Source organism: Pituophis catenifer, unplaced genomic scaffold (assembly GCF_029215685.1).
Source record: "Pituophis catenifer annectens isolate HBS135680 unplaced genomic scaffold, rPitCat1.0.hap2 SCAF_2, whole genome shotgun sequence".
NCBI lineage: Eukaryota > Metazoa > Chordata > Lepidosauria > Squamata > Colubridae > Pituophis > Pituophis catenifer.
The window spans coordinates 125,692,838-125,720,310 of NW_027256882.1; the positions used below are offsets into that span (position 1 = coordinate 125,692,838).

At 38.1% G+C, this 27,473-nt stretch overlaps 1 protein-coding gene across 1 annotated transcript; it reads left to right on the forward strand.

Moving 5' to 3' along the window:
* Positions 1 to 240: 240 nt before the first annotated feature.
* LOC139312568 (cytochrome P450 2C23-like) lies at positions 241 to 27,251 on the forward strand. The gene is made up of 9 exons (XM_070937468.1): positions 241 to 458; positions 965 to 1,127; positions 2,228 to 2,377; positions 12,739 to 12,899; positions 13,980 to 14,156; positions 14,828 to 14,969; positions 25,431 to 25,618; positions 25,963 to 26,104; positions 26,231 to 27,251. Exons 1-9 carry the CDS (start codon positions 285 to 287, stop codon positions 26,431 to 26,433), a joined length of 1,500 nt encoding a protein of 499 aa, XP_070793569.1. The 5' UTR covers positions 241 to 284; the 3' UTR covers positions 26,434 to 27,251.
* Positions 27,252 to 27,473: the final 222 nt, after the last annotated feature.

The window sequence follows — 27,473 nt, forward strand, 5'->3', positions numbered from 1 at the left end:
ATATTTTGAACTCAACTGACATGAAGTCTATATTTCCATCCAAAACAAACAAACTGTAACTTATTTTTGGCAACAGTCCGAAGGTAAGAATGTTGATAAGTAACTTTCCTATACTAATAAAGGTAAAAGAATCATTTGAGCTGAATGTAAACAAGTAAGTATGCAAAGGTTAGAGGAAGTGAAGAATTTAGATGTGATTGGGGATCCAGTTGGCTCCTTCTTTCAATCTTGTCTCATTTAAACAGCTTTTTGGATTTTTGAAGAGCAAAATAACTCAGAAAAGGATGGAGCTGGCATGGGCAGGAGCTCTGCTTCTTCTCTCTATAATTTTCACCCTTTTCTCATCTTTCCAAATGTACAAGAGAAAAGGGCAGCTGCCCCCTGGACCTACTCCATGGCCTATTCTGGGGAACCTCTTTCAGCGAGATGTTTTATTTCTAAACAAATCGTATAAAAAGGTAAGATTGGGTAACTATAGTACTTCTTTGCTATTTCAGGTGATTACTTTGAAAGATATATGCACATTTTCCTAATTTAAGGAGTTTGATTTATTCTATAAGAGTCCAATTTTATTGGCAGTTTTTGTCATCTTCAATAAGAATTTTAATTTAAAGTCACCTTGTAACAATCTAAACACAGAATGGAGATTACAAATTTGATTAAAATATGTTGTAACAAGAAAAATGTCTTTTGCAGAACCAAAAATATTTTGCAGAACCAGATTACTTACAGAAATGAATTATACAATCAAAATTGTGATTATCTCTTTTCCGTCATCTCACTAGCTTGGAGATAAATGCAATGTAGCTAATTATATTGATGTATTCTGTAGATATTAAGAAATATTAAAGCTTGATCTCTCTATGGTGAATTTAAGAACTATTTTAAGCATGCTTTAGAATAATTTCACCAAAAAATGCTTTATCATTTAATTCACTGGGTTTCCATCTAATTTTATCTTTAGCTTACAGCGAAGTATGGACCTATATTTACTGTCTGGATTGGATCAAAACCAATGGTTGCTCTTTGTGGATATGAGGTGGTAAAAGATGCTTTGATAAATCAAGCAGAAGAATTTGGTGGGCGAACTCGTTTGCCCTTGCACAGTCGAATATTCCAAAATAAAGGTTGGTTCTCTTTTATTTCTTATTTTTATTTCTGTTTTTAATTTTCTGTAAGTTATTTTAAATTATTTGAATGCTGTTAATATTGATAATTATGAAAGTTTTACTTGAAATGAAGTTTTGTCAAAATGTTGATTTGGTCATGCTTTTTGAAGAGGGAGGAACACATTTTTTTTTCACCATTTCGCTTCCACTGGTCACTTCTGAAATCAATTATGGTTGTTCATTACATGAAAGAAGAACAATCTCTACCTTTCATTGATCCCTCTGAGCTTTGATATTGGACAAAATCCTTGAGAATATTGTGGACAGACAAGAAAACAAACAAATAGCTCATTGAGCAAATCAACTCAAAGTTCCCACTCAAAACAGAAATGACCAGAGTCAAATGATCATTCTTCAGACAGATTGTGCAAAAGCCTAGCTCCCTAAGGAAGGCTATAATGGCAGGAAAGATGAAGGGAAAGAAAGAAGAGGATGGCCATCTGCAGTATCAATTGACTCAGTTAAAATGATGACAATGTGCCCTTACAAATCCTGAAAAATTAGGTTAGGGATAGATCGTGTTGGGGGAAATCTAATATTGCTAAGAGTTGAGAATAACTTGTTTGCATTCAATCAAGCAAGCAAGTACATAAGCAATTGGAAGGAGCCTATTTTTGTCAATAAAGCCTCTACAGCAATATTAATAAATAAATCCATAACTCAAAATGACTTCCATTTTCTTCTGCTTACTGAAAATTGTAGCTCAGTATAGAGTTTCATATCTAGTATAGGGATTTCTTTCTGTCTAGAACACATTTACAGAAACTTGTGACATGATTTTCATAGCCTCATTCATTCTTCTCTTCATATGACAGCAGTCAAGAATGGAAAGATAGAAATTGTGAAGTTTGCTTCATTAGTATTTAAAACATCAAGCCTGGTTTGCATTAAATATGAGGAAGGAAAATTCTGTGATGCATAATTTATTGCAATGCAGTGGCCTGTTTCAACTATGATTGAGACAAAGAGCTAAAAAAGGAAAGTGCCTGAAACATCACATTGTATCTAAATATCCTCCTTCACTGATATCATGATCTTTTTTGTGTATTTTATTTCAGGATTTGGTACTACTGATGAGAAGAAATGGAAGGAGCTGCGACGGTTCACACTGTCCACCTTGAGAGATTTTGGGATGGGGAAGAAAAGAATGTCTGAGAGGGTGCAGGAGGAAGCCCTTTGTCTGGTGGAGGAAATGGCTGCCAAAAAAGGTTCTCTAAAGAACTGAAAACTGTTCTCCCACACAAGAATCATAATTGTTGCAATATTTTCAGGATCAAACTCAATAAAGATAATAAGAATTAGAGATTTAAATATATTTCTCTTTAATAATAATAGGCATTCTATATTCGCTGAATATTCAAGATAGAAGCAAAGAAAATGGTGAGGGTGGCTCCTTATATATACAAGGGGTGGAGCCAGGAATGGGAGTGGTAAATTATGAATACATTAAAATCCAAAGAATAAGTTAACCCCTGATGTCCCATATATACATTATTTACACAATAGAGAATAAGGCATTTACATCTGACAAATCCCCCTCTAAATGCCGGTTCGCTATACAACACCAATTACATTCAGATTCAGGACAATATAATACATACAATTTAGAAGTTAAATATTTGTGCTGTTTAGAAGGTAAAGGCTTCGTTAATATGTCAGCTAATTGTTCAGAAGTATCACAATGTATTGCTTTGATGAACCCATCTTGAGATAATTGTCTCACGTGCTTAAATTTTATATCAATATGCCTGGACCTTTGTCCAATGGCATCGGATCTGGATATTTCAATGGCTGCTTTATTATCTTCATGCACAACAAAAGGTAATGCAGGTTTTTTCCAAACATCTGAGATCAAGTCATTGAACCATACAAGGTTATTTGCAGCTTTGGATAAACAAACATATTCCGCTTCTGTGGTTGAAGTGGCTACCAGTTCTTGTTTACCAGTGTACCAGTAAACTGGACAATCATTCAATAGAAAAATATAACCAGAAGTACTCTTTCTGCATGATGTATCACCAGCCCAATCTGCATCCGCATAACAGGTAATTTTTGGTTCTTTGTCATTATTAGGTTCTAATACTAAACAAAAATCTAATGTACTTTTCAAATATCTTAGAATTCTTTTGACAGCTTCCCAATGATACATGGTTGGTTTGCTAACATATCTTGACAATAAATTGAGAGGTAATGCAATATCTGGTCTGGTCCAATTAGATATATAAAGGAGTGAGCCTATAACTGATCTGTAAAATGTATTATCTTTAAATTCAGGGGAAGACTCATCAGTGTTTCTAAGGAAATCAGTTTGCATAGGAGTGTCACAGGTTTTGGCATTGTTTAAATTACATTTGTTTAGAAGTTCAATGATCTTATCTTTCTGAGTAAGTTTGAATCCCCTTCTAGTTTTGTTAATTTGTACACCAAGGTATTTATTCACTTTACCTAGAGATTTCAACGAGAAATGTTCGTTTAACTTATTTACAAAGATTTCTCTGCTCTCTTTGTGTTTTCCTATATATAAAATATCATCCACATAAATTAATACAAATTCAATGTGATCATCACTCTTTTTTACAAAGAAACAGTTATCAGCAGTGGTAGCGTTGAAATCCATGGTCTTTAGTACTTTTACCAAGCAATCGTACCATCTCTTGCCAGATTGCTTTAATCCGTATAGACTCTTGTTTAATAACCAAATTTCATTCTTATTAGTGTATTGACTATGTGGTGCTCTTACATATATTTCCTTATCTAGTTTTGCGTGTAAATACGCAGTCTGTATGTCATATTGAAATACGTCCAGATTGAGTGCAGATGCTACTACTAGAGCTGTTTTAACACTCTCTGTCCTCACCGTGGGGGAGTATGTGTCAGTATAGTCTTCTGGATATTTTTGTGCATAACCTTGTGCAACTAGTCTAGCCTTGTATAAAGTATTGCCTCCTTCTAGGTTCTTAATTTTATAAATCCACCTGGTACCTATAATTGTTTTATCCTTAGGTGCGATCGCAAGAGTGAATACATTTAATCCTTGCAAACTTTCCATCTCTTTTTTCATAGCTAGTTCCCATTTTTCTCTTTCTTCACGAGGGAGTTTTAATACTTCCTCATATGTATTAGGTGTTATTTGTTCTCCATTCATATGCATTATGTAATCTTTGTATTTACTTGGTATTTGATTTCTATTGTTTCTAATAGCTCTTTCAGGTTTGCTATGGTTGTCGTGCAAATATCTAGCTTCCTTTTTTGTTAATGTGTCTGTCTTTATTTTATGCTGACTATTTGTCCAAGTTTTGGTTTTGTTCTTATTTTTGTTAATGTTTTGATTTTCTATTGTCCCTTCCTCGCAAGATATCGCATCTTTGCATTTATTTGGAAATATTTCATTAAGGTGCAGTTTAGACCAATTGGCCTGCTCATGGAACACAGCTGTTCTGGAGACTATAAATTTGTTATTATTATCAATGAATCTGTACCCTTTGGTTCCAGTTTCATATCCCATAAATCTTAATCTTCTGGATACGTTTTCTCCCTTTCTCCTCAACTGCTTAGGTATGTGCACATCTGCTGTGACTCCAAATATGTGCATGTGTGCTAATTTAGGTTTCCTATTGTACATCACCTCATACGGTGTCTTATTCACAATACTGGACCAGGTTCTATTTTGAGTGTAATTTGAATAATGTAGGGCTTCTGACCAGAATTGTTTGCCTAAACCAGCATCCTCTAATGTGCATCTAATCATGGTTTGTAGTGTGGAATTCTTTCTCTCTGCAATCCCGTTTTGAAACGCAGAAAATGGATTGGACGTGAAATGTAGCATTCCCCTATCCTTTAACCATTGGGAGAATTCTTTAGACATGAATTCACATCCCCTATCTGTCATAATTTGTTTTATTTTGATATTATGTTGTGTTTCTATGCGTTTGTAGAATTCCTTAAATTTCTGAAAGGTTTCATCCTTGTGCTTTAATGTGTAAACAAAACCATAGCGACTATAATCATCCACTATTGTTAGAAAGTAACGTTTTCTATAGGTAATTGATGGAGTTAATGGACCAACTAAATCCATATGTACTAAGTCAAAAATATTGTTAGTTGATCTGTTAGATTTTTTTGGTCTGGGACTGGTTTTTAGTTTGGTGGATTTACATACTGAGCATTCCAAATAATTATCACAATTTTTTATTTTGACACCTTCTGCGTGTTCAGTCATTTTTTGAACTACAGGAAAGCTTGCATGTCCTAACTTCCTATGTAAGATGTGAGCACACTCATCATGAATTGGTTTACCTATTTTTGGTTTCTTCTCATTGTGTGTATTTTTGTGATCATGAGGTATTTTACATTCATCATTGTCACTGTTACTAACATTTTCATCATCTGCTTCAATACAATCTTCCATATTTGAATCAATGTTATGTAACCATCTTTCTTTTGTTATCAGATAGGGTAGACCTCCTTTTATCATCACAGTGCCTATATTTGTTTTGTCCTTCTCTAAAGTTGCTTTCCCCTTTGAGAAAACTATATTGATGTCAGAATCTCTGCTTAGTTTTATAGCACTTAGTATGTTATGAGGTATTTCTGGGATTAATAATACCCCCTCTATTTTACCTAAACCAGGCAAGGTCACATTTCCTCTGCCTAATACTTGAACCTTTTCTTGATTAGCTACCTTTATCACAAACTTATCTTCTGTAAATGAAGATAATATACTTTTGTTGTTAGTGGTGTGATTGGTTGCACCAGAATCAATAAGCCAATTATTGTTCTCATTTTGTTGTGTTTTGGTGCTTTCTTGTTTGTTTAGTCCATTTAGTGACCCAGATTTTCTCTCTTTTGAATTTTCTCTACCCCCTCTACTTTCTCTGTAATTTGGTGGGCTTCTATATTTGTGTCTATCTGTGGAAGACTGTCTATAATTGTATTTGCTCCTATATTCTGGCCTATGTCTCTCCCTTGAGACTTTGGGACAGTCTCTTCTACTGTGTTCCCTGGACCCACAATTGTGGCATCTAAAGGCTTCATTATATTTTTCTTGGAAAGCTACTTTCCTAAAAGATTTGTGTTCAGTTTGATTACTGGAACGATTTTTTCTTGAATTGTCTTCTGCTATCAATTTGTTAGATAGACTTTCTATGGTTAAATATCCTAAATTAATAGTATCTAAGTGTGACATAAAGCTATCCCATGATGAATCAAGTGAATTGATAATAACACTTTTCATTGTTTGATCTGAAATCACTTCCCCCCTCAATTGCAGCTCAGCTCTTATTTTGTTTAGAGATATCAAATGCTCACTTATAGAAACCCCTGGTTTCACTCTAGAAGAAAAGAAATCCTTAGACATTCTTGTAGTTGTAGCTACGCTATCGCTGTGAAATAGATTAAACATGCATTGAATTATTTCTGACACAGTTAGGTTTGATTTGATGCTATGATACATTGCAGGAGACACGCTAGATATTATTATGAAAAATGCTCTATGATGTAAACAATCTATTTTTAAAGTCCAAGGTCTTCTTGGAGGACTAGTTATAAAGAATAGTAAATTTTCTTTCATAAAGACAACCTGAAGTTGTTGATACCACTCTTGTAAATTAATGCCATCAATTCTAAGTTTTGGGAAGTCACTGGGTAAGTTCCCCACATTATTTTGTCCATTACTTACAACCTGAGGCAGTCCGTGGTCTCGCAAGTGCAGGAAATTACAGAACGGCATGGGGATGCTCGCAATGAGTCTGCGCGGTTCTCTGGCCAGTTCAAGTCTTTCGGGGCCGTCTACGTAGCTTTGCACATGCGCGTTGCTCATTTCTTCCTTGGCGTCGTCGTGGAAGGTTCTCTCCACCCCAGCCCTCTCGCTCCGCTCCTCTTCAGATGAGTCGGTCTCTGGTTCGGTTTTAGGGGTTCTGGTGGTGGCGACAGCTCTTCTCTTTCTTTCGTGTGCGTTGGCACTTGATCCGGTCTGCGGTGTAGGACGGAATCGGCATGGCTCTCTGGGCTCAGGTGTCGTCGCCTTCGAAGTCAGGATGGGAGCGTGCAGGTCTCGAGTTGTCGGTTTGATCTCTTGTTTCTTCGTTGGTGCCTTGGAAATTTTCAATCTTGGCCCAAAAGCAGCAAAAAGCGTTTTCATTGCTGACTTTACTTGAGACTTTGTTAAATCGTCTTCACTTTCTGATTCTGGTTCTTCTGAAGAGTTTGAGTCTTCTTTTTCACTTTCGTCGTCTGATAGCGTTTTTCGCGCCAGAAATTTTGAACTGAGCGTTTTGATTGGCTCTGCTTCACTCTCTTTTGAAGTTCGTTGAAACCAAGATGGCTGCCATTCAAAATTTCGCGCGGGATCACATCTTTTCTTTTTCACAACGACTTTCTCAGTATTCATTTCACTCACAGTTTTTTGATCTTTGGGTTTTTCTTTAACAACGTTTTTCTCTCTCGCTGCTCCGTTGTTCTTCAGCATTTCTTGGAGGTTCGCGATGAGGCTTTCATCGTTCTTCTGGCTTTTTAGTATCTTCAATATCTCTGACCTGAGTTCGTTATTTTCTATTTCGATTTCTTCCTGGTCATTATTTTCATTTATCAGTTCTTCTTCTTCAGTGGTGTATTCTTCGGATTCTCTCGAAATCGCGTTAGTGGATTCGTTGATCATCTCTTGTTCAGTTTCTATTTCCTTGCTGTAGGCCCTGGTGTTGGGCCTATCTTTCTTAGACATTTTTAATTATTTATTGAGTCAATTAACCATCCTCTGCTACCAGCTTGTTGCAATATTTTCAGGATCAAACTCAATAAAGATAATAAGAATTAGAGATTTAAATATATTTCTCTTTAATAATAATAGGCATTCTATATTCGCTGAATATTCAAGATAGAAGCAAAGAAAATGGTGAGGGTGGCTCCTTATATATACAAGGGGTGGAGCCAGGAATGGGAGTGGTAAATTATGAATACATTAAAATCCAAAGAATAAGTTAACCCCTGATGTCCCATATATACATTATTTACACAATAGAGAATAAGGCATTTACATCTGACAATAATAGGAAAAGTATTTAAAATATGAGAATGGAAAGGGTTTGTTGTACTATATGAAGTTACAGAATAACTAGATTCTGAGCTGAAACTCAAGTCCTCTGCACTTACGTGCACAAAATAAAGAAAAACTTAGGCAGTGAGTACCCCCTTCTCCTTTTCACAGTGGCGTTCAAGAGAGAAGGCAAAAATACACACAGGAAATATAACAGCTTTCAAGCTATGTCTTTCTTTTCAATCCAGTGTCAGTCCTTGGCTTTGTAAAATTTGCCCAGAATTAGTGAAATCTTATTGTGGTTGTGAAATCTTATTGTCTTATTGTATTGTAGTAACTGAAGGAACATGCAGTAGATACTAGGAAATTAATTAATTTAGTAATTATACATAGAAAAAAAACATTTTAGTCCTGGATTCTTTTTAGAATGATCATGTTAAACCAGGCTTGAACATAATGTTAAATCATGTATCAAGCAAATTCAGTAATCAACAAAATACATTATGGATAAATGAAATAGGTAAACAAAGTGAGGTAAGGAAAATATGGATAAGAATCGGCTGCATGAGTGATGGAAATCTGTGATGTGACATGGATTTAAATTAAGGCTATAGTAGGAGATGATCAGGCTGAGCCCAAGACTGGGGTCAAACAAATCATCAGTCATGAATCCCTTCATGCCCACAAGAAATTTAAATCCAGCCCACCTTGAATTCCTTCTACTTTTATCTCCCACTAATTTCCTTTAACTATTAGTAGTTCAGATTCTTGTAGAAAGTTTAAGCTTATAAAAAAATTTTTATACCCATTTGGACTGTCTGGATCTCCTGATTTTCCTGGTTCTTGACAGCTATAAATTGACTTTTTTTCAGGAGTTGTAATGCCTTGGAAAACTATCTTCTATGGGCAAGTTTTTTCTGGAAAGAGATTTAAAAAAAGAAAGATATGTATGGGATATTTTAAAAAATAGTTGGATAGATTAGAAGGAGAAAGTGCTGAGGGAATAGACTGCTCAGTTAAAAGAAAAAACTGTTTAAAAATACATTTCAATATAATTATATATCAGGCAAAATCAGCAGCTAGGAAATGAATTTATGGATGAATGAAATAGGTAATTTAAGGGCAGGAAGGAAAACATGGATAACGTTTGCTCTTATAGGCGTAGAAAGACAACAATGGGCAGTTTTCATGAGGTGGAGATTGGAAAGCGATTGTGGATCTGAATTAAATGGTCATAAATAGTATTCCTTTAGAGCAGGGTGCTCTAAAGGCCTGGGCCCCAGATCTGGCTCGCAGGGTGCTTAGATCTGGCCTGCGGAGCCACCCTGGAAATAGTGAATGACCAGCCTGAGGTGCCTCTGCCAGAAAAAAACAGAGCTTGCGAGGGCTACATGTGCCCCCCCCAGCTCCATTTTTGCTGGTAGAAGGTTGCAGGAGGCCATCACAGCTGAAAATGGTGCTCTGGCAGAGTTTTCACTGGCAGAGCACTCAGGCCACCACAGGTGCCCCCTAACACAAGTGACATCATGCTGGCCATGCCCATCCTGGCAATGCCCACCCCAGCCCACTATGGTCAAACACAACCCTGATGTGGCCCTCAATAAAATCGAGTTTGACACTTCTGCTTTAGAGATTTGTGGCTCCTTTGAATATAATCTTTGATGGACAAATCTCTGGAATCAGAAGAAAAAAGAAATCGAAAGATTATTTTTTAAAAAGAAAGAATATAGAGAGAAGAAAGAAAGAAATTAGAAGATGGGAGGGAGAGAGAATCAGGAGAGTTAAAACTGGAAGCAGAACCTTCTAAGACACTGGTTCTCAACCTTCCTAATGCCGCGACCCCTTAATACAGTTCCTCATGTTGTGGTGACCCCCAACCAGGGGTGGGTTCTAAATTTTTTTACTACCGGTTCTGTGGGCATGGCTTATTTTGTGGGCATGGCTTGGAGGTCATGTGACTGGGTGGGCGTGGCTAGCTGGTCATGTGTATAGGGACTACTCAGAGGGCTGAAAAAAGTCATTTCTGACAGGTCCTCGCACTTTTGACTGGTCCTCACACTTATGACCATCCTCACATTTATGCCCGTGCAGCATTCTTAAGAACCATGTCACTCATTTCACAACTGCTTCTCTTCACCATGGTGACAAGATAGGGCAAAAACGTAAATTGTGAGGACAGTCGTAAGTTCGAGGACTGGTCAAATGTGCGAGGACCAGTCAAAAATAAATTTTTCAGTCTTCTGAGTAGTCCATAGGCATAAAAGGATATAGCAATAGAGAGGGATGAAGGAAGGGAAGGGAAATTAGAGTAGGAGTGAGGGTAAGAGAGGGAGGAAGAGAGGAGGAGAAGGAGAAAGGAAGAGGAAGTAGGGAGAAGAAGAAGAGGGGGGGAAGAGAAAGTAAGAAGGAAAGAAAAGACAAAGGTGATAGGTTTGAGGAGAAAGATTGCTGTACAATAAAAAAGATGAAAGGGAAGAAAGCCAACCCCAAACAAATATAAAGATATTAAGATAAAGAATGAATTGTTAAACTTTAAAGAATAAAAGAGAATAAATAGCAATAAATAGCAATAATTAGAAACACACATACAAACATACAACGTATTTTCTTTGAACAGAGTATTTGGCCGGTTCACAAATTTAAACAGTTGTAGGAGGTTAGCACCCACCCCTTTCCTAGAAGAATGAAATATTTTGGGAAATATTAAAAAGGCAGAATATTATATTTCCCTGGATGAGAAATAGAGAAGCATATTTTACAGACAAAGCAGTTCCCACCTTCCTGCCCCCCACCCTTTGTTAATGGGCCAAAGTCAATCCTTAGTCAAAGGACATTTGCAACACAATAGCAACAGAAACTAACACAATGGGCCCCATCTAGCAACCGAAACTCACCACACGTGACCTGGGAAGCATGTGACTTGGGAAGCACATGTGACCATCAGCCAGCAAGGCTAGCTAAGACCCTCACCCCCTGGGAGTCTGACAACCAATCAGGATACTCTTTCAGGGCCCCAAGAAATGCAAAGCCAGAGAGAGCATAAAAACCCAAGGATTTACTGTATCTGCCCCTTTTCTGTTCAGGAACTCAAGCCATGTGATCCTGTCCACCATTAAACCATCTTTCCAAGCAGTCTCCATGTTTCCAGTGTCTTTTTCCCCACTTGGAGCAGAACCCAGAAGGATATTTCTTCCAACACCGTGTTTAGTCATTTCAATTAAATTTACAATTTCTATATTTCCTTTTTACCATATTTATTCCTCATCTATTTTTTTTAAAAAACCAATATTACCCTTCATCCTCATCTCTAATCTTAATCAAATTCAATTTTTCCCTTCTGTTATACCCCTTCGCATTGTCATCTATTTTTATATCCATCCTCACATTGGTTAATTATGTAATTATGTAATACAGTTGTTTAATACAAATTCAACATTTTAATATAAATCAATTAGTTATATAACTATCTTTTTTGTATATTAATCAATATGAACATGAATATTCCAATTATTTCCATGCAATCCAATTTCTTACAAATCAATTAATTATATTTACCAATAATAATAAACCAAATAATTTCCCCCATATATTCCTCCAAACCACAACTTAACCATTTCTGCTTTCAACACAATATACAATTAATAGTATCTGAATTATTACAATTCCCTAGTTAAATAGAGCTTTTTTTCTTTTGTGTTTTAAAATCTTGAACCTCCTCTTTTGCCCTAAATTTCCCATTGTTTGCAGTTTTGCACCTACCTTTTTTGGTGAGGAAAAAGAAAAAGAAATCTCTCTGCCTCATTTTGTCACGTTGCAGCAAAGACCCTGCTTTACTTTCAATTTCGCTTTTTCAGCATAGCTAGGGGAAAAAAAATCTGCTCCAGGAATTTACCTCTTTGCAGCTAGCTAGCAACAGAGCCCTCCGCAAAACAGCTGAGAGCAAATCAGCTGAGAGCAAATCAGCTGAGAGTCCGGAGGCTGATCAAATCAACTTGGGCTGTTTTTTCTATTTTTGCAGGCACCGGTCTATTCATTTGTTTTCTTTTAACACTGATCAGCTGTAGGGCGGCTCTTTGAAGCCCTGCGGAAAGAATTTAAAGTTTTTTTCCCTCTAGCCATCAGCTGGGACTCCGGAGGCAGCAATAGATTGGGAGTGGGCGGGGTAAGCGACCGGCGACCGGCGATCCAACAGAGGCAGAGGGTGAGGGTGAGTGAAGGAGTGGGGGGGGTGAGAGAGGGCTTTGGCGACCCCTGTGAAATGGCTGTTCGACCCCCAAAGGGGTCGCAACCCCCAGGTTGAGAACCGCTGTTCTAAGAGGTGAAGAAGGGAAGGTTCAAGGAGAAAAAGCCCACCATGAGCAGAAAAAGGCAGAGGAAGGAGTGAGAAAACAATTCTTGACATCCTTAACCCTAATATTATCTATCAAAAATTACCAATAAAATCTTTGAATAACTTGTTCGTTCCAAACCGTTTTTATTGCAGTTTTGTGATGAGAATTCTTTTTTTCCTCTCATAAATTTATGTGGCCTTTGTTGCAGGGCAACCTTTTGACCCAAGAAGAAATGTTGCAAGTGCTGTTTCTAATGTGATCTGTGCAGTCGTCTTTGGCAATCGATTTGATTACAGAGATCACACCTTCATAGAGAACCAGCAGATTGTGGAGTCTCAAATAAGATTTTTTACTGGTTTCCGAGGACTGGTATGTTTTTCCTCTCTGATGCTCCTCCTGCCATAAACATTCATTTTTACTAGTGGGGTTTTTTTTTCCTCTTTGTGTAAATGTTAAAATAAAAGATGTGGAGATTAGATGTGATGAGCTACTAAGCAGGAGAAGCCAAATCTAGACATCTAGCAAAACACAAACTGGTTCTCAGAAAACCTCTCCTGGCTGGGCTGATTTCCCAGGGGACCGTTTCCTTCTCTCATAACAAATTTTGTCTATCACTTGATTGTTTCTAGGACTCACTCATTTCTTAACTAGTCAGGGAGGTTCAAATACAAAATTTTGTTGGAGGGGCTGATTCTTCCTAATAGCAATGTTTCACTGTAGTTTTTCACTCCTTGACTGCAAAGTTAACTTTAGTTCTCAAACATAGTTCCGTGTTGTAATTTTTAACAAATGAAAATAGTATCCATTATTCCCCAATCCATTAGGTTTGTGATATAAGGAGAATATCAATATTACAATCAAACTAAAAGGTATATTACTATAATATTTTAAAAGTACAATGCTACACATTTAACCATAAATAATATTAGCTGTACTAATCATCATATCAAATTAGACACAGGGGCCTCTTTTCTTACCATGGTGTTCTTAGACATTTCCTTTATGTCCACAGCCAACTTCTCTTTCTCCTGCTTCAAGAACTATCACCATTTTCACCATTATCCTTTCATGGGAGAGATGGGGGCGGGCGGGTGAGTTAAGTAGCAGGCAAGTCCCTTGACAAAATATCTCCTAACAGGAACTCAGCCTAGGCGAGGAGAGATCTGGGGAAAATGGTTTTCAAAGAGAGTCATCTTTAATGAACTTATTATAAATAAAAATTCCTACTATACAGTAGTTTCCAAGACACTGTATTTACTCGACACTAGAATTAAAGATAGCTTCCTGAAATTTTTGTGGTATTTGTCTTCTTGGTCTTGGCACCTAGTTGAGGTTTGACAATCAACAATACCAGAGTGAAATATTAAATATGTCTGAATATTTGGGGCATTTAGCCTCCACTGTTATAGTCTAAAAAAAGTATACTATTTAACATCAACTCTGCAACAGGTGTACAATACTTTTCCAAAAATAATGGAATACTTTCCTGGGCAACACATCAAGACTTTTGCTGAGATTGAAAAACTCTGTGGTTATATCCGTGAGGAAGTAGAATTGCACAAGAAAACATTGGATCCTCAGAACCCGCGTGACTATATTGATTGCTTCCTTCATAGATTGGAGAAGGTAGATATAGATACTGTCTCTGCATAAATGTCTAAATATCTCCAATGTGTATCTAAGATGAAATAAGTTCATTGCATATGAAAGAATATAAAAATATTCTCCCCTTCTTTTTTGTTTACTTTAAATTGCCATTTGTTGTCATGTATTCCTGACATAATAGTTACTAAAGTTATCCCCCTTCTATGAGGATGACTACATATAGAACTTTGCTTTACATGCTAATTTACACAATTTCTACATTCTTAATGGATGATATAAAGATAATTATTGATCTTGCAAGAGCAATTTCTATTAGGATTAGTCTCTGTGATGCAACATTCAAGCTTCTGTGCTCAGATCTAATCTTCTTTCCCAACCATACACCTTAAGACTTGCTTTAGTCCAGCTCTAAATAACAATCTTAATCAAATTCAGAGTGTCCAGTCTTTACTACTGGCCATTTCTTGTGGTAAATATTTGATGGGTAGGCCAGATAGCCAAGCTGTTTCCTCCCTGTATCAGATGTTGATCCCAGAAATACTTTAGAATTGAAAAGGTTTTGTACATATTCTAAAGTCAGTCTGGTCGAATTAAGTTTCCTTTAACTGAAAGAGACACTATGAAAAATTTCACTTGAATCAATTCCAGGTAGAATTTTCATCATTCCCTTTCCCTTTCTATTTTCTTTTCAGGAGCAGAACTCGTCTGAGGTTATCTACTCTTCTGAAGATCTTGTGTTTACTGTGTTTGGTCTCTTTATTGCTGCGACAATAACTACAAGTCATGCTTTGCTCTGCAGCCTCCTAGCAATAGCTAAATTGCCACATATTCAAGGTAGAGAAATATTCACAAATGTGTCAGTACACTTAGAGCTTCCACTGTTAATCCTGAAAAAAATTAATTAAGGATGCTGTTGAGTAAAGTGAACTCATTGCAGTTGCATTTCTGAAGTTTTCCTGGGAAATTTTTAGAAGTGTTTTGCCAACATCTTCTTACAGAATGTTTTGCTTTTAGATTTCTCTGGCTAGCTAACATGCCCTTGAAACAACTGGGCCTTCCATCAAATCTTGAGATTACATGAAGATAACTCTAGTGAAGTAATATCCACTAGATCAGGGGTCCCAAATCCTTAGTCAGTGATTCAGTACTGTTGGGAATGAGGCCACAGAAACAGTGGGCAAGTGTGCAAAGTGTGGGAGCTAAATTGTGTATGAGAAACCAATCCCATCTGTCATCCCCACCGCCACTACTGTTGCCGGTCCATGGAGCCAGAGAGGTTGGGGATCGCTGCATTAGAGCATGAAGAGGCAAATATGATTGAATGCTTTAACAACAGCAACCTTTCCCCCCATACAGTCATAGGGCAGATCAACCAGTTACTTTAATTGAGTGCTTGCTTTATGGAGTCCTAGTATGAATGTTTAAATTAATATAGTATAGCTTTTCTTAAGGATCATTATTGCATCAGTATAAAGCCACATCTTTAACTCAAGATATCCTTAACATTTGAACTATACTGCTTCAAGCAATGACATGCACCACTCAGAGCTTTTGTATCGATTGTGAGGTTAGTGTCCATGTTTCACTGGAATATCTTAGAGCAGGTAGCACACGCTGATCAAAAACTTTTCTCTTCAGGGATAGGGGGAGGTTGTTCTTGAAAAATTTATTTATTTATTTATTTATTTATTTATTTATTTATTTATTTATTTAATTTGTATACCACCCTTCTTCAACAGAACTCAGGGCGGTGAACAGCCACGGTAAAAACACAACATATAAAATTTAAAAGCAATTTAAAAAACATTAAATAATTTTGGCCATCAATTTAAAATAACCCAGTTAAAACCAATTATAAATTTAAAACCGTAAGGATGGGGTCAAGCCAGCCCGGCTAGATGAAATAGATGTGTTTTCAGAGCCCGATGAAAAGTCCAGAGGTCTGGTATCGTGTGTATCTCTGGGGGTAGGTTGTTCCAGAGGGCAGATGCCGCCACAGAGAAGGCTCTCCCCCTGGGGGTCACCAGCTGACATTGTCTGGCCGACGGCAACCTGAGGAGGCCCTCTCTGTGCGAGCAAACTGGCCGGTGGGAGGCTATTGGCGGCAGAAGGCGGTCTCGTAGATACCCCGGCCCTAAGCCATGGAGCGATTTAAAGGTGGTCACCAACACCTTGAAGCGCACTCGGGAGACCACAGGAAGCCAGTGCAGCTCACGCAGGAGAGGTGTCACATGGGAGTGCCCCGTTGGTCCCATAATCCCCTATGCAGCCGAATTCTGGACCAACTGGAACCTCCGGGTGCACCCCAAGGGGAGCCCCATGTAGAGAGCATTGCAATAGTCCAGGCGGGAAGTGACGAGTGCCTGAGTGACCGTGTGTAGGGAGTCCCGATCTAGAAAGGGATGCAACTGGCATATCAGGCAGACCTGATAAAAAGCCCCCCTGGCCACGGCCATCATATGCTCTTCTAAAGACAGCCGTGTATCCAGGAGGACGCCCAAGTTGCAAGCCCTTTCCATGGGGGCCACTCGGTCTTGGAAGGGTTGAGTTGGAGCCTGTTTCTCCCCATCCAGACCCGCACAGCCTCCAGGCACCGGAACATCACTTCAAGGGCATCGTTGGGGTGGCCTGGGGTGGAGATGTACAGCTGAGCGTCATCAGCGTACTGATGGAACTCCACCCCAAAGCCACTGATGATCTCACCCAGCGGCTTTACATAAATGTTGAACAGAAGGGGCGAGAGGACCGACCCTTGCAGCACCCCACAAACAAGGCGCCTCGGGGTCGACCGCTGCCCCCTATACAACACAGATTGTATAATTATACAAATTATACTTAAATTGCCAAATGCATACCAACCACATTTAATACGCCATTCAATTTCCTTTACTGTATCGCCTTCCATTGAGATCCATTGGCCAAGGTATATCTAGTATCTACTACATGTAGTTCTTCTCCATATATAAACTTTTTTCTTTCTTTGATGAATTTATTAAATATAACCTGGCTCTTTTTCAGGTTTATTTTTAAGCCAAATGGTTCTCCTACTTTGTGCAGTTCTTGTATGTGTCTTTGTAGCTCTTCTGGGTCTTGTGAGAAGAGAACAACATCATCTGCAAATGTTAAGTGATTTAAATACCGTACTTTTCATAGTATAAGATGCACTCCCTCCCCCCCAAAAAATTGGGTGGAAATGTTGCTGTGTCTTATACACTGAATACAGCCATTTTTGGCCTCCTGAATCCCCGCCCCAGGCGTCCTGTTTTCATGAAAAACAGGCATGTTTTTCACAAAAACGGGGTGCACAGAGGCTTTGAGAGGCCTGCAGAGTGCTCCTGGAGACTGGGGAGGGCAAAAACTTTTTTTTGTTGTTGCTTACCACTTTGAAACCTTGGTGCGTCTTATACAACGGTGTGTCTCATAGTCCAAAAAATATGGTAGGTTCCATTGATTTTTATTTCATCTTTGCCTGGTCTAGTTTGTGAAATAGTTCTTCAAGGCAGGCTAAGAAAAGGATATGTGATATTGTATCGCCGTGTCGTACAACTCCTTCTATGTTGATTTTCACTTTAAGTTCATTAAAGCAAATTGCCACCATTGTTTTTTAATATATTGATTGCCCCCTCCACTCCAGGCAATTTTTGAAACATCAGTTTATTGTCAGTATTGGGGAAACTCTATGCCCGGTTCCTCCTGTCCAGGCTGGAGTGCTGGGTTGAGGAGGCTGGTCTGCTCGGTCATGAGCAGGCTGGGATCAGAGCAAATCATTCTACTATTGACCATGCTCTGATCCTATACCATCTAGCCTTAAAATACTCTACCCTAGGAAAGGTCGTCTCTGTGTTGCCTTTATAGACTTAAAGGCTGCATTTGACAGTATTCCCAGATATAAACTGTTTCTCCTTTCCTGGGGCATCGATAAAAGGCTTCTCCGGCTCATCTCCCAACTGCATGAGGGAACGGAGGCAAAAGTGCACCTTACCCCATAAGGGGACCTTTCCAACGCCATCCCTGTTAATAAGGGGGTCAGACAGGGATGTATATTGGCACCTCTTCTTTTTAACTTATATATTAGCGACTGGAGAAGGGCGTTAATGGTCCAACTGGATTATATCCATGCCCCCAGATTAGCTGACTACAGGTGCCCGCTCCTGCTCTATGCGGACGATGCTGCAATTCTTTTATTCTCTCGGGTGTGTTTGCTTAGAGCCCTTAAAATCCTTTCCAACTATTGTTGCGCCAACCAACTGTTTATCAACCATTCTAAGTCTAAGATTATGATTTTCTCAAGAAGCAGGAAAAACTATCAATGGAAGCTCGATGGCATACCAGTGGAACAGGTCAATAGATTCCAATATTTAGGCATTCTTTTCCAATCTAATGCCATGTGGCTTACGCAGGTCAAGTCCCTCCACACCAAATCCAAGGCCACTACGCATGCCCTTCTGCAATTCTTTTACATGGAGGGAGCCCAACATATTCCCTCAGTATTGAAAGTATATAGGGCAAAGGTGATAGCTGCCATTACATACGGCACCCCCCTTTGGGTTCAAACAAATATTTCCCTCCTCAAGACAGTTCAAAGCCAGTTCTTACACCATCTAATGGGAGTTCCCCCCTGCATGAGTAATGCTACAATCCGCTTGGAACTGGGCACACCATCTCTCACTATTGTTCTGTGGAAGTGTGCTATTGGCTACTGGCTGACCCTGTGAGCCAGACTTCCAGACTACTATTTAGGCCAATGCTTATGATGGGACGACTTCCACAGTCCTTGGGCCTGCAATATTCACACCAAACTTATGAAGATAGGTATTCCCCCTATTGAAGCCCTTATGCTTGGCCCAGATGCAGCCAAATCGCTGATATTTCAGCGATTGGATGATATTGAAAGACAGCAGAATCTGGCACTTGGTGCGGGAGTATGTTCTCCGTTTTCTCTCAGTATTACTCCCCGAATGCACCCCCTCAAATATCTCTCTATGCTATACTTTGTTAAATACAGATTGGCCTTTCTAAAGGCATGTTTTAATGTGATCCCCTCGAATGTCCTAGATAGCAGGTGCTCGGGGTGTGTGAAATCCACCCACTGTTCATGTGATGGCCGATCTCCAGAATTGTTGGCTCACATCGTATTTACATGCCCCTATTATCGGGAGATAGGGTCAGAACTTATCTCTCCCATTTGCCAAAGATTTCCTGGATTATCTGAAAATCTTAGTCTTCGCTTCTTACTCCAAGATACTGATTCTAAAATTACACTAGCAATTTTTTTTGCTGCAGTCTTGGGATGTAAGAGCCGGGGGAAGGGATGGGCTGGACCCATTGACTGAGGTTAGCTTTATTGATCGCCAGCGGTTGAGTTAGCTGGTGGTTGTATAAAGTGCTGATGTGTGGATTTTATGCAAATTGCAATATAGTATTTCTACCTATGTACAATTTTTTTTATTGAAAAAGTTTTTCAAATACAAATTTTTCCCCTTTCCCCCCCCCTCCTCCCTCCCCCCCTCTCCCTCCCCTCCCCCTGTGGCTTCTTCAAAATAAAACCCAAATTCATAACAGATTATATAATACTTTACCATCCCCTTACTCCATCCCCAATATGCTGACCCTTTCTTTCTAATAATATTATTATATCCCCCTTATACTATACATTTCAAAATAACATTCTACTATAACATTATATAATAACTCCTAATTTAGCATAATAATACTATTATATCTCCCAGTTTAACAATTTCTGCTCATAATCTACCCTTTTTCTGCCCCCCATACATGTATCTCTTAAATCAAATCTTTTATGTATATTAATATAACATTTCAAAGCTACCTTCCACTATAAGACTATATAATAAATCCTAATTTAACATTTATTCAATTCATAGTCTACCCATTTCCTCCACCCCCATCGATATATCTCTTAACTCAAATCTTTTACATATATTCATATCTAAACATAATATCCCTTTTCTTAAACTAAACAATCAATAAGCTAACCTGTCTCCACCCACTTTCCTATAAGACTACCATACTTAATAATTCCTAATATCTTTATTCTTCTGCCCACACCACTAAAAAATATTCCCTTATGAAAATAAAATCCTCTTAAAAAAGACTTTACGCTTGTAATCCATATAATATCTTCTGTAATGTCTTTCAGCTGGATTATTAACTCCATCACCCATGTTAGGGTAACATCACATCCTAATTCCAACAGTATGTTCGGTATCTTCAATTACCATCTGCCCCCATCAATAACAAATATCTTCTTAAAAAACAAACAAAAAAAAAAAAACAACCACCCGAGTGACTTTATATTTGTATTCCATATAGTGTCTATAGTGGTGTCTTTCATCCAAATTATTAATTCCAACCACCGTAATAGGGTAACAGCCAGATCATCTGCGTGCCCCAATTCCATAGCTCTCTCACCTTGTATCTCAGCATCAATGTAATACATTTATCAAAGAATCCAAAAAAAAAAAAAAAAGATAATTCCAATCCATTCAGTTTAAGGCCCTTTTCACATCCCAAAAATACAGCACTGCAGAGGTCTGTCACTCTCCTCAGGATAATATAAACCAATACTTTGCCTCAACTATCTTTTCATATATTCAATCATCTCTTAAATAACTGGCATTACGCTGTTGTTTGGTTTAAAAGTTTTTGTTTTTGTGAGACCTGCTTCTTCTTTTCTTGACTTTTTGTGGGTTAAATCTCCATCCTGATTTTCTTTCTATAAATTGTATATTGTAAATTGTGTTTGGTTTTCATGCTGATCTATAACTTGATCTTGTTGGTTTTGCTTTTGTGGCTTAAATCTCCATTCTGGTTCTATAAATTGTATATCAACTGATTGATTTCCATGCTGGTCTGTAACTTGATAAGTCATCACATTAGAATCCTCTCTTGTATTTATAAATAGTCCAGCTGAGACCTCTGAAGGAGAATCCAGAAGCGGCTCATCTACAAAGACCTCTGTAACTTGTTGTTTTTCCATTACTTCCACCTCCTTCTGCTTATCTTGAATTTCTATCTCTTGTTGATTTTGCTTTTTGAAAACCTTGTAGTAAAATTCTTCCGCTTTTTCAACAGTATTTAACTGATATCTTTCTCCTTGATATCTCAATATTATTCCAGCTGGAACGTCCCACCTGAATGAGATGTTATGTTTCTTTAGCTCAGTCACCAAAAATCCAAATTTCTTTCTATCTTTTAGAATCTTAGGCGGCAACTCTTTATATATCCAGATCTTTCTTCCATACAATTGTAAAGTAGAATTAAAGGATTTTTGTACAATATCATTTCTTATTTCTTTATCTGTGAAGTAAATCACCACATCTCTAGGCAATTGCCTTTGCTTTGCAATCCAAGAATTTACTCTATAGGCCTTGTCAATCTTACAAGATACCTCCTCAGGATGAACCTTTAAAATCTCGACCAGAACTTGAGCAGATATTTTTCTTAAATCATCTCTATTATTTTCCTGTAACCCTCTCATTCTAACCGCAAATTCCGTGAGCCTGTATTGCATCATTGTAACTTCTTTTTCAATCCCTTGCTTTATATCTTCTGCATTGTAAGTCTCATGACCAGCTTCCTTTTTAGACTTTACTTCTAAACTATTGTCTTAAATATTTATCAAATCATTTTCAATTCTTTGTATTTTATTGTCCAAATTATAAATCTTATCATCAACTTCCTCCATTTTAGACTCTAATAACTTGATATTTTATCCATCTTTATAACAATTTCTGAAAAAGCATTAGTCACTGTTACAATCTTTCGTTGCAGATTATCATACTTTAGTTGTATCATTTCTTTAATTTCCTGCCTAAATTTTTCAAGTTTCTAGTTCACAGTCTCATGATATCTTGCCATTTCCTCCAGGACAAATTCTTTTAAATTAAAGCCATTCTGCTGAGTCTGTAAGCTCAGAACTTGTTCACATAATTGTAAATGGGGGAACACCCCCCCACTGCTTGTTTATCAGGCTTTAGTAGTTTTAATGCCATCCTGCCACACAAACAAACTCTTTTTAAAGAAAGAAAACTTTTCCCCAAACAAGATCAAGTACAAATCTCCAAGAAAAAAGAAACTTAAAATAGATATTTTTCTTCTAAATTCTAGCCAGCACTTTTTATTCCGCTACTTTGTAGCTTGTTATGGAAGGACTTTCGCTTTCGGCTTTCTTCTTCTTCTCAAGCCTCAGCAGTCGCCATTTTAAACTTTTTTTTTCCTTCACTTAAAAACGCTTGTAAAATCATTAAAAATACTTGCGATTTAGGGTCCCAAGTCCAAATCTCGTCCTCTTTAATTAAACCATCTGTTAATTTTGTTGATTGGTCCGGTCCCAGCGCCTGGCTGTACAAAAAGGCAGAGTTCTCCCAAAGCCCGGAGCAGCGGCGAACAGAAATAGGGAGCCACAACCTGTTCATCCCCAAGAGTAAAAAAAGAACTCTGGGGACTTCGCAGAGGGCTCTACCTGCCCTCGCCTGCTCTGTCTCACATTTCCTTCAGGAAATGGAGTTTTTCGAGCCGCCTTTCAGATGTAAAGGCGGCTCTTTACAGGCAACGGGGCTGGCGGTCTCAGAGGACCGTCTGGCGGCAACGGAAGCCAGACCGGAAGCCTACCTATGTACAATTTTAATCGACTATAGTCCATATAGATTGGAGCTAAAATTTAAAATACATGAACTGTGAGTTTGACGGAGTGGTTTCCACCACTGATCTTGCTGCCGTTTTGCACTTCAGTCTGGTCGTGTGCCAGCTATGTGTCTTGGATGTTTTGGTTTTTTGGTCTATGACCGCAATAAAGTATGCTATGCTAATATATTGATTGTAGTAAGTTTATGTAAACAGTGTCTACACCTTGGTTGAGCAATGCATTAATCATTGCTTGCTGAAATACAGAGCTAAATGCCATTCAAAGCATTTCATACATAGTCAATGAAAGCCATGCACAAAGGCAAGGTGTATTCATTGTGCCTTTCAATGATTTGCTGAACAACCTGGATCTGATCCATTCTATTGTAGCCACTTCTGAACCCTGCCTGCTCCTTTGGCTATGCCATTGTTTAATGTTCTCACTATTCTTTTTTCCTATTTTCTTGAAACCTTGTAAAAACCTTGTAGATGACTGAAAGAAGGTTTATTGGATGATAGTTTTTAAAATCATCTCGGGCTCTTTTCTTGTGTATAAGAATCACTTCAGCATTTTCCCAGGCATTGGGTATTTTTTCTTTTCTGAAGCATCTTGAGTATAGTTTTGCTAGTATCTACTTTAAACTGTGGCCATCAACTTTCAGCATTTCAACTGTAACAAAGTCATTACCTGAAGCTTTGTCATTTTTCTTTGATTTTTTTTTTTGGCAATTGATACTTTCTCCACTAGGATATCTAATAATTCTGTTAAAATTACCATGTTTCTCCAAAAATATGACCCACCCCAATAATAAGCCCAACCCTAATTTTTTGGGGGTGGGCCTAATATTACCCCTTCCCCGAAAATAAACCCAGGGGGATGGACATGGCCAGCACAAGTAGTAGTATGGGCATGGGGGGGAGGCAACAGTCTGGCTGCAGCCCACTGGCCCCTTGGAGCAGCACAAATACTTCTTTTTCCCTTCTCTTTCTGGGTGCAGCACTTCTGCTTGTTGGGCCACTTCCCTGAAGCTGGCAGGTCCGCAGCCAGTTGCTTTGCTTTTTCCTTCTTTTTGGAAGGCTCGCGGGAAGCTTTTTGATGAGCGGGAAGAAAATGGGGAGGGGGAGTTTCCTGCCTGTCTTCCATTCCTCAAGCTCAGCACAGACTGAGGGAAGGATAGCAGGCAGGAAAATCCCCCTCCCCATTTTCGTCCCATTCACTAAAAAGCCTCCATTCCGAACACTGAAGGTTCAGAATGGAGGTGACAGTGTGTTCATGGTGCATCTAGCTCACCAAGTCTGGCCTGCTGCACCTCAAAAAAAGTAAGACTGCCTCGAAAATAAGCCCAAGTGCTTATTTTCAAATCTAAAAGAAAATAAGACTCAGTCTTATTTTCTGAGAAACACAATATTTTAAACATTTCCTGTCTTGTTCTACACAAACAGCCATCTTCATGTTTTAATGCAAAACCTTCTTTCTTGTATTTATAAGCTTGCATTTGCTCTATTAATCCCTTTGTTTTCTTCAATTGTCTTTTTTACAAGCTTCATGTTAAACTAATTTGTTTCTTCTTGGATATGTTTTCTTACAGTCGTGCAAAGTTCAACATACTTCAGTTTATTAGTGAAACTTCCGGTATTCTTCATTCTTCATTGTTTTTTTATTAACACAATAGTTTCATCAGGGATTTTTGACTGTACAAAGTGTTTTTCCGGTGGTGCTATATATATTGTTAAAGAGGTTTTTGACTATTTGTTTATTTTGGTCCATAATGTTCAACCCTTCCAAATCTTGCAATAGAGCAAAGTGATTTGTTAGATTAATTTCAAAATTCCTGTCCTCCTCCTTTCTTTGTCTTGAATGCAGGCCACATCATCATAAAACTATTCAACCTCATCATCACTATAGCTTATTGTTGGTGCATAAGGTTGGATGATTTGAAGCTTGTATTGTTTGTTCAATTGAACAATGCATTGGGATACTCTGTCTGATATACCTTCAAATTTTACTACAGTCTTTCAGCTTTTCGTTGATGAGAAAACCAACTCTGCCACATTGTCCATCTTCAGTACCTCTAGTCTAGAGTAAATGCCCAGTCCTACCAAGTTCAACTAAATATTTGCCGTTTTGTCATCTTTCACATAATCCAATGATATCCCAATGCATATTATTAAGCTCAATCAGCAGTTCTTCTAGTTGAGTATCCTTTTTCATTGTTCAAATGTTGGCTGTTCCTATGTCCAAAGTCCAAAGGAGCCTGATTTAACCTGGTGATTCTTACCACCCTCTGCCTTCAGGCAGATTTTCCCACTGCTGGGCCTCTCAGGAATGAGGGCCATTTTTGAGGTTATATAGGTTTTTTTCCTCCTGATTACTATTTATTCCAACTTTGGGTGGGGACTTCGCTTTTTTTCAGTTTATCAAGAAAGACACAAGACAGAGATACACAATAAGAATATCCTCTTCTTGCACTAGAAAAATTGAAATGGTCTCCACTAAAAATGACTTTGAGGAGTAGCCACTGTCCTGAATAAAAGAGTCTTCCCTGGAGGTGTTTTGGAAAACATGTTTCTAAGTGATAGTTGATTGCAGGTGCACAGCCTGAGAAAGTAAAAGGCTGTCAATCTCATCTCAACATGTTTGTCTCGCAGCTAAGGTGCAACAGGAGATTGATGAGGAAGTGGGTAGAAATCGAACTCCAAGCATGGAAGACCGGTTGAAGTTGGCTTTCACAAATGCTGTGGTCCACGAGGTTCAACGTTATCAGACTGAGCGCCTTGAGAACCTTCCACGGGCAACAACCTGTGACATAAAATTCCATGGTTACAACATTCCCAAGGTGTGCCAATAATAACTACTAATCGAAATAGTCTGCAGAAAAAAAAACCTGTTATGTACTCAGAGATCCTTCATATTCAAGGCAGTTTAGTAAATATGTATTAATACACATTATTTATGGAACTGTAAGTTGCCTAGAGTTGCCCCTGGATAGTGGGAGGTGTATAAATTTAATAAATAAATTAGTTAAACCAAATATCTCTCCCTTTATTCTATTTCAGAATGTTTGCAGATTGCTCCCTGCTGGCCAATTGTATTTGTGACAAGTGAGGCTCTTTCTGATCTGCACCAACTAATGTCACCTGTTTCCTCAACCCCCCTACCCCCTACCCCCTACCCTTCTAGTACATCGCTGTTGCGCCAATCCTCTCCTCGGTACATTGTGATCCTCTCCATTGGGAGACTCCAGAGAAGTTCAACCCACATCATTTTTTGGATGAAAAAGGCCAATTCAGGAAAAGAGATGCTTTCATGCCATTCTCAGCAGGTACAGTCCTCTGGGAAAGGTATTACAAATCCACATGCTTGCCTGATCCCTGATATTACTTTATCAGGCAGAATTCCAGCAGGTATACTTACTAAAAAAGCTTTGTTTTCTTGTTTGCTATTGCAGGGAAGAGGGCCTGTCCAGGAGAGGCCCTGGCTAGGATGGAGCTCTTCCTGTTCTTCAGCACATTGCTCCAGAAGTTCACCTTTTATTTGGATGGGGACACCAAAGACACAGATGTAAAGTCTTTGTTTATGGACTTCAAAAATAACAATCAATACCCCCTTATACGAGCCATTAAACGTTCAGTGGTCACTAGTGTTCAATAATTAAGACAAGGAAAGAAGCTAAGATCATGATGAGTGACAACTCTCTTTTTTCTCTTCTGTTATTTTTTCTTTCCCCCTCCCCTCCATTTCTATTTTCTCCCTTCCCTTCTTTCCTGGCACATATTGTATCCTACAAATTGCTCCTTTTAAGGCCTAGAAATTGGATTGGCTGACCTATATTAATAAATATTCAAATAAAGCATGTGGGATAGCTTTTACTTTGAAAGGCAATGTTAAAACTGATGTGGAATACAGATACAATGATTGTGAAGGACACTTTATTTTTTATGGCAAAATAATTACTCTTATCTCTGCTCTGATAACATTTTATGAGCAAATTAAGAATATTTTTGAAATATTTCATACAAGTTTCTCTAAGCTATATTCTGCAAATAACCAATGTATAATTCATACTAAGGATTTTGTTCAAGATTCTCTTTTAGAAGTATTATGAGAAAATGATGTTGTGGAATAACCTACATTTGAAACAGGATGCTGAACTTGTTGATCTATTAGCTCCTCTCTTCCAGTTTTAGCAAATAGCATCTGGCTGACCACTCAATTTTCATTTTATTTCACAACAGTTTGGTTTTATTTTGTATTAAGCCTTGGGTCTAACCCTAAGGATGCAAGAGATGTGGGAGATCTGGGGAGAGAGGCTGAGCAGGAACACTGGGATGTAATGGGGAAGGGAGACAGATGATTGAGGGAGACAGATGATTAAGAAATATGAAATGTAAATAAATAAATAAAATAAAAATAATAAATAAAATAAAAAAATGAGTCTCTTTTGAGCTATATTATTTTTCATGTATGAAACAAGGAAACTCCAGTTCCATCTCTGCTGCTATTTGGCTGAGAGAAAGAGGGAGAGGAGGGCATTACGTAAAGAAAGCAGAAGTTATAAAACCAAATGCAATATTAGGTTTCTTTGTTGTTACCAAAAATTAATAAATGCAGGGCATGTATCTTTAGGTTGAACTTCAGCCTAAATGCAATTATTGTATTTCTTTGGTTGCTTTTTTTTTTTAATTTTTTTT

Bases quoted from the DNA above. Each gene is read 5' to 3' on its own strand.
- LOC139312568 (XM_070937468.1), top strand. From the start codon at position 285: ATGGAGCTGGCATGGGCAGGAGCTCTGCTTCTTCTCTCTATAATTTTC. The intron at 1,128-2,227 runs GTTGGTTCTCTT...ATTTTATTTCAG, and splicing joins TCGAATATTCCAAAATAAAG to GATTTGGTACTACTGATGAG. The intron at 26,105-26,230 runs GTACAGTCCTCT...TTGCTATTGCAG, and splicing joins TTTCATGCCATTCTCAGCAG to GGAAGAGGGCCTGTCCAGGA.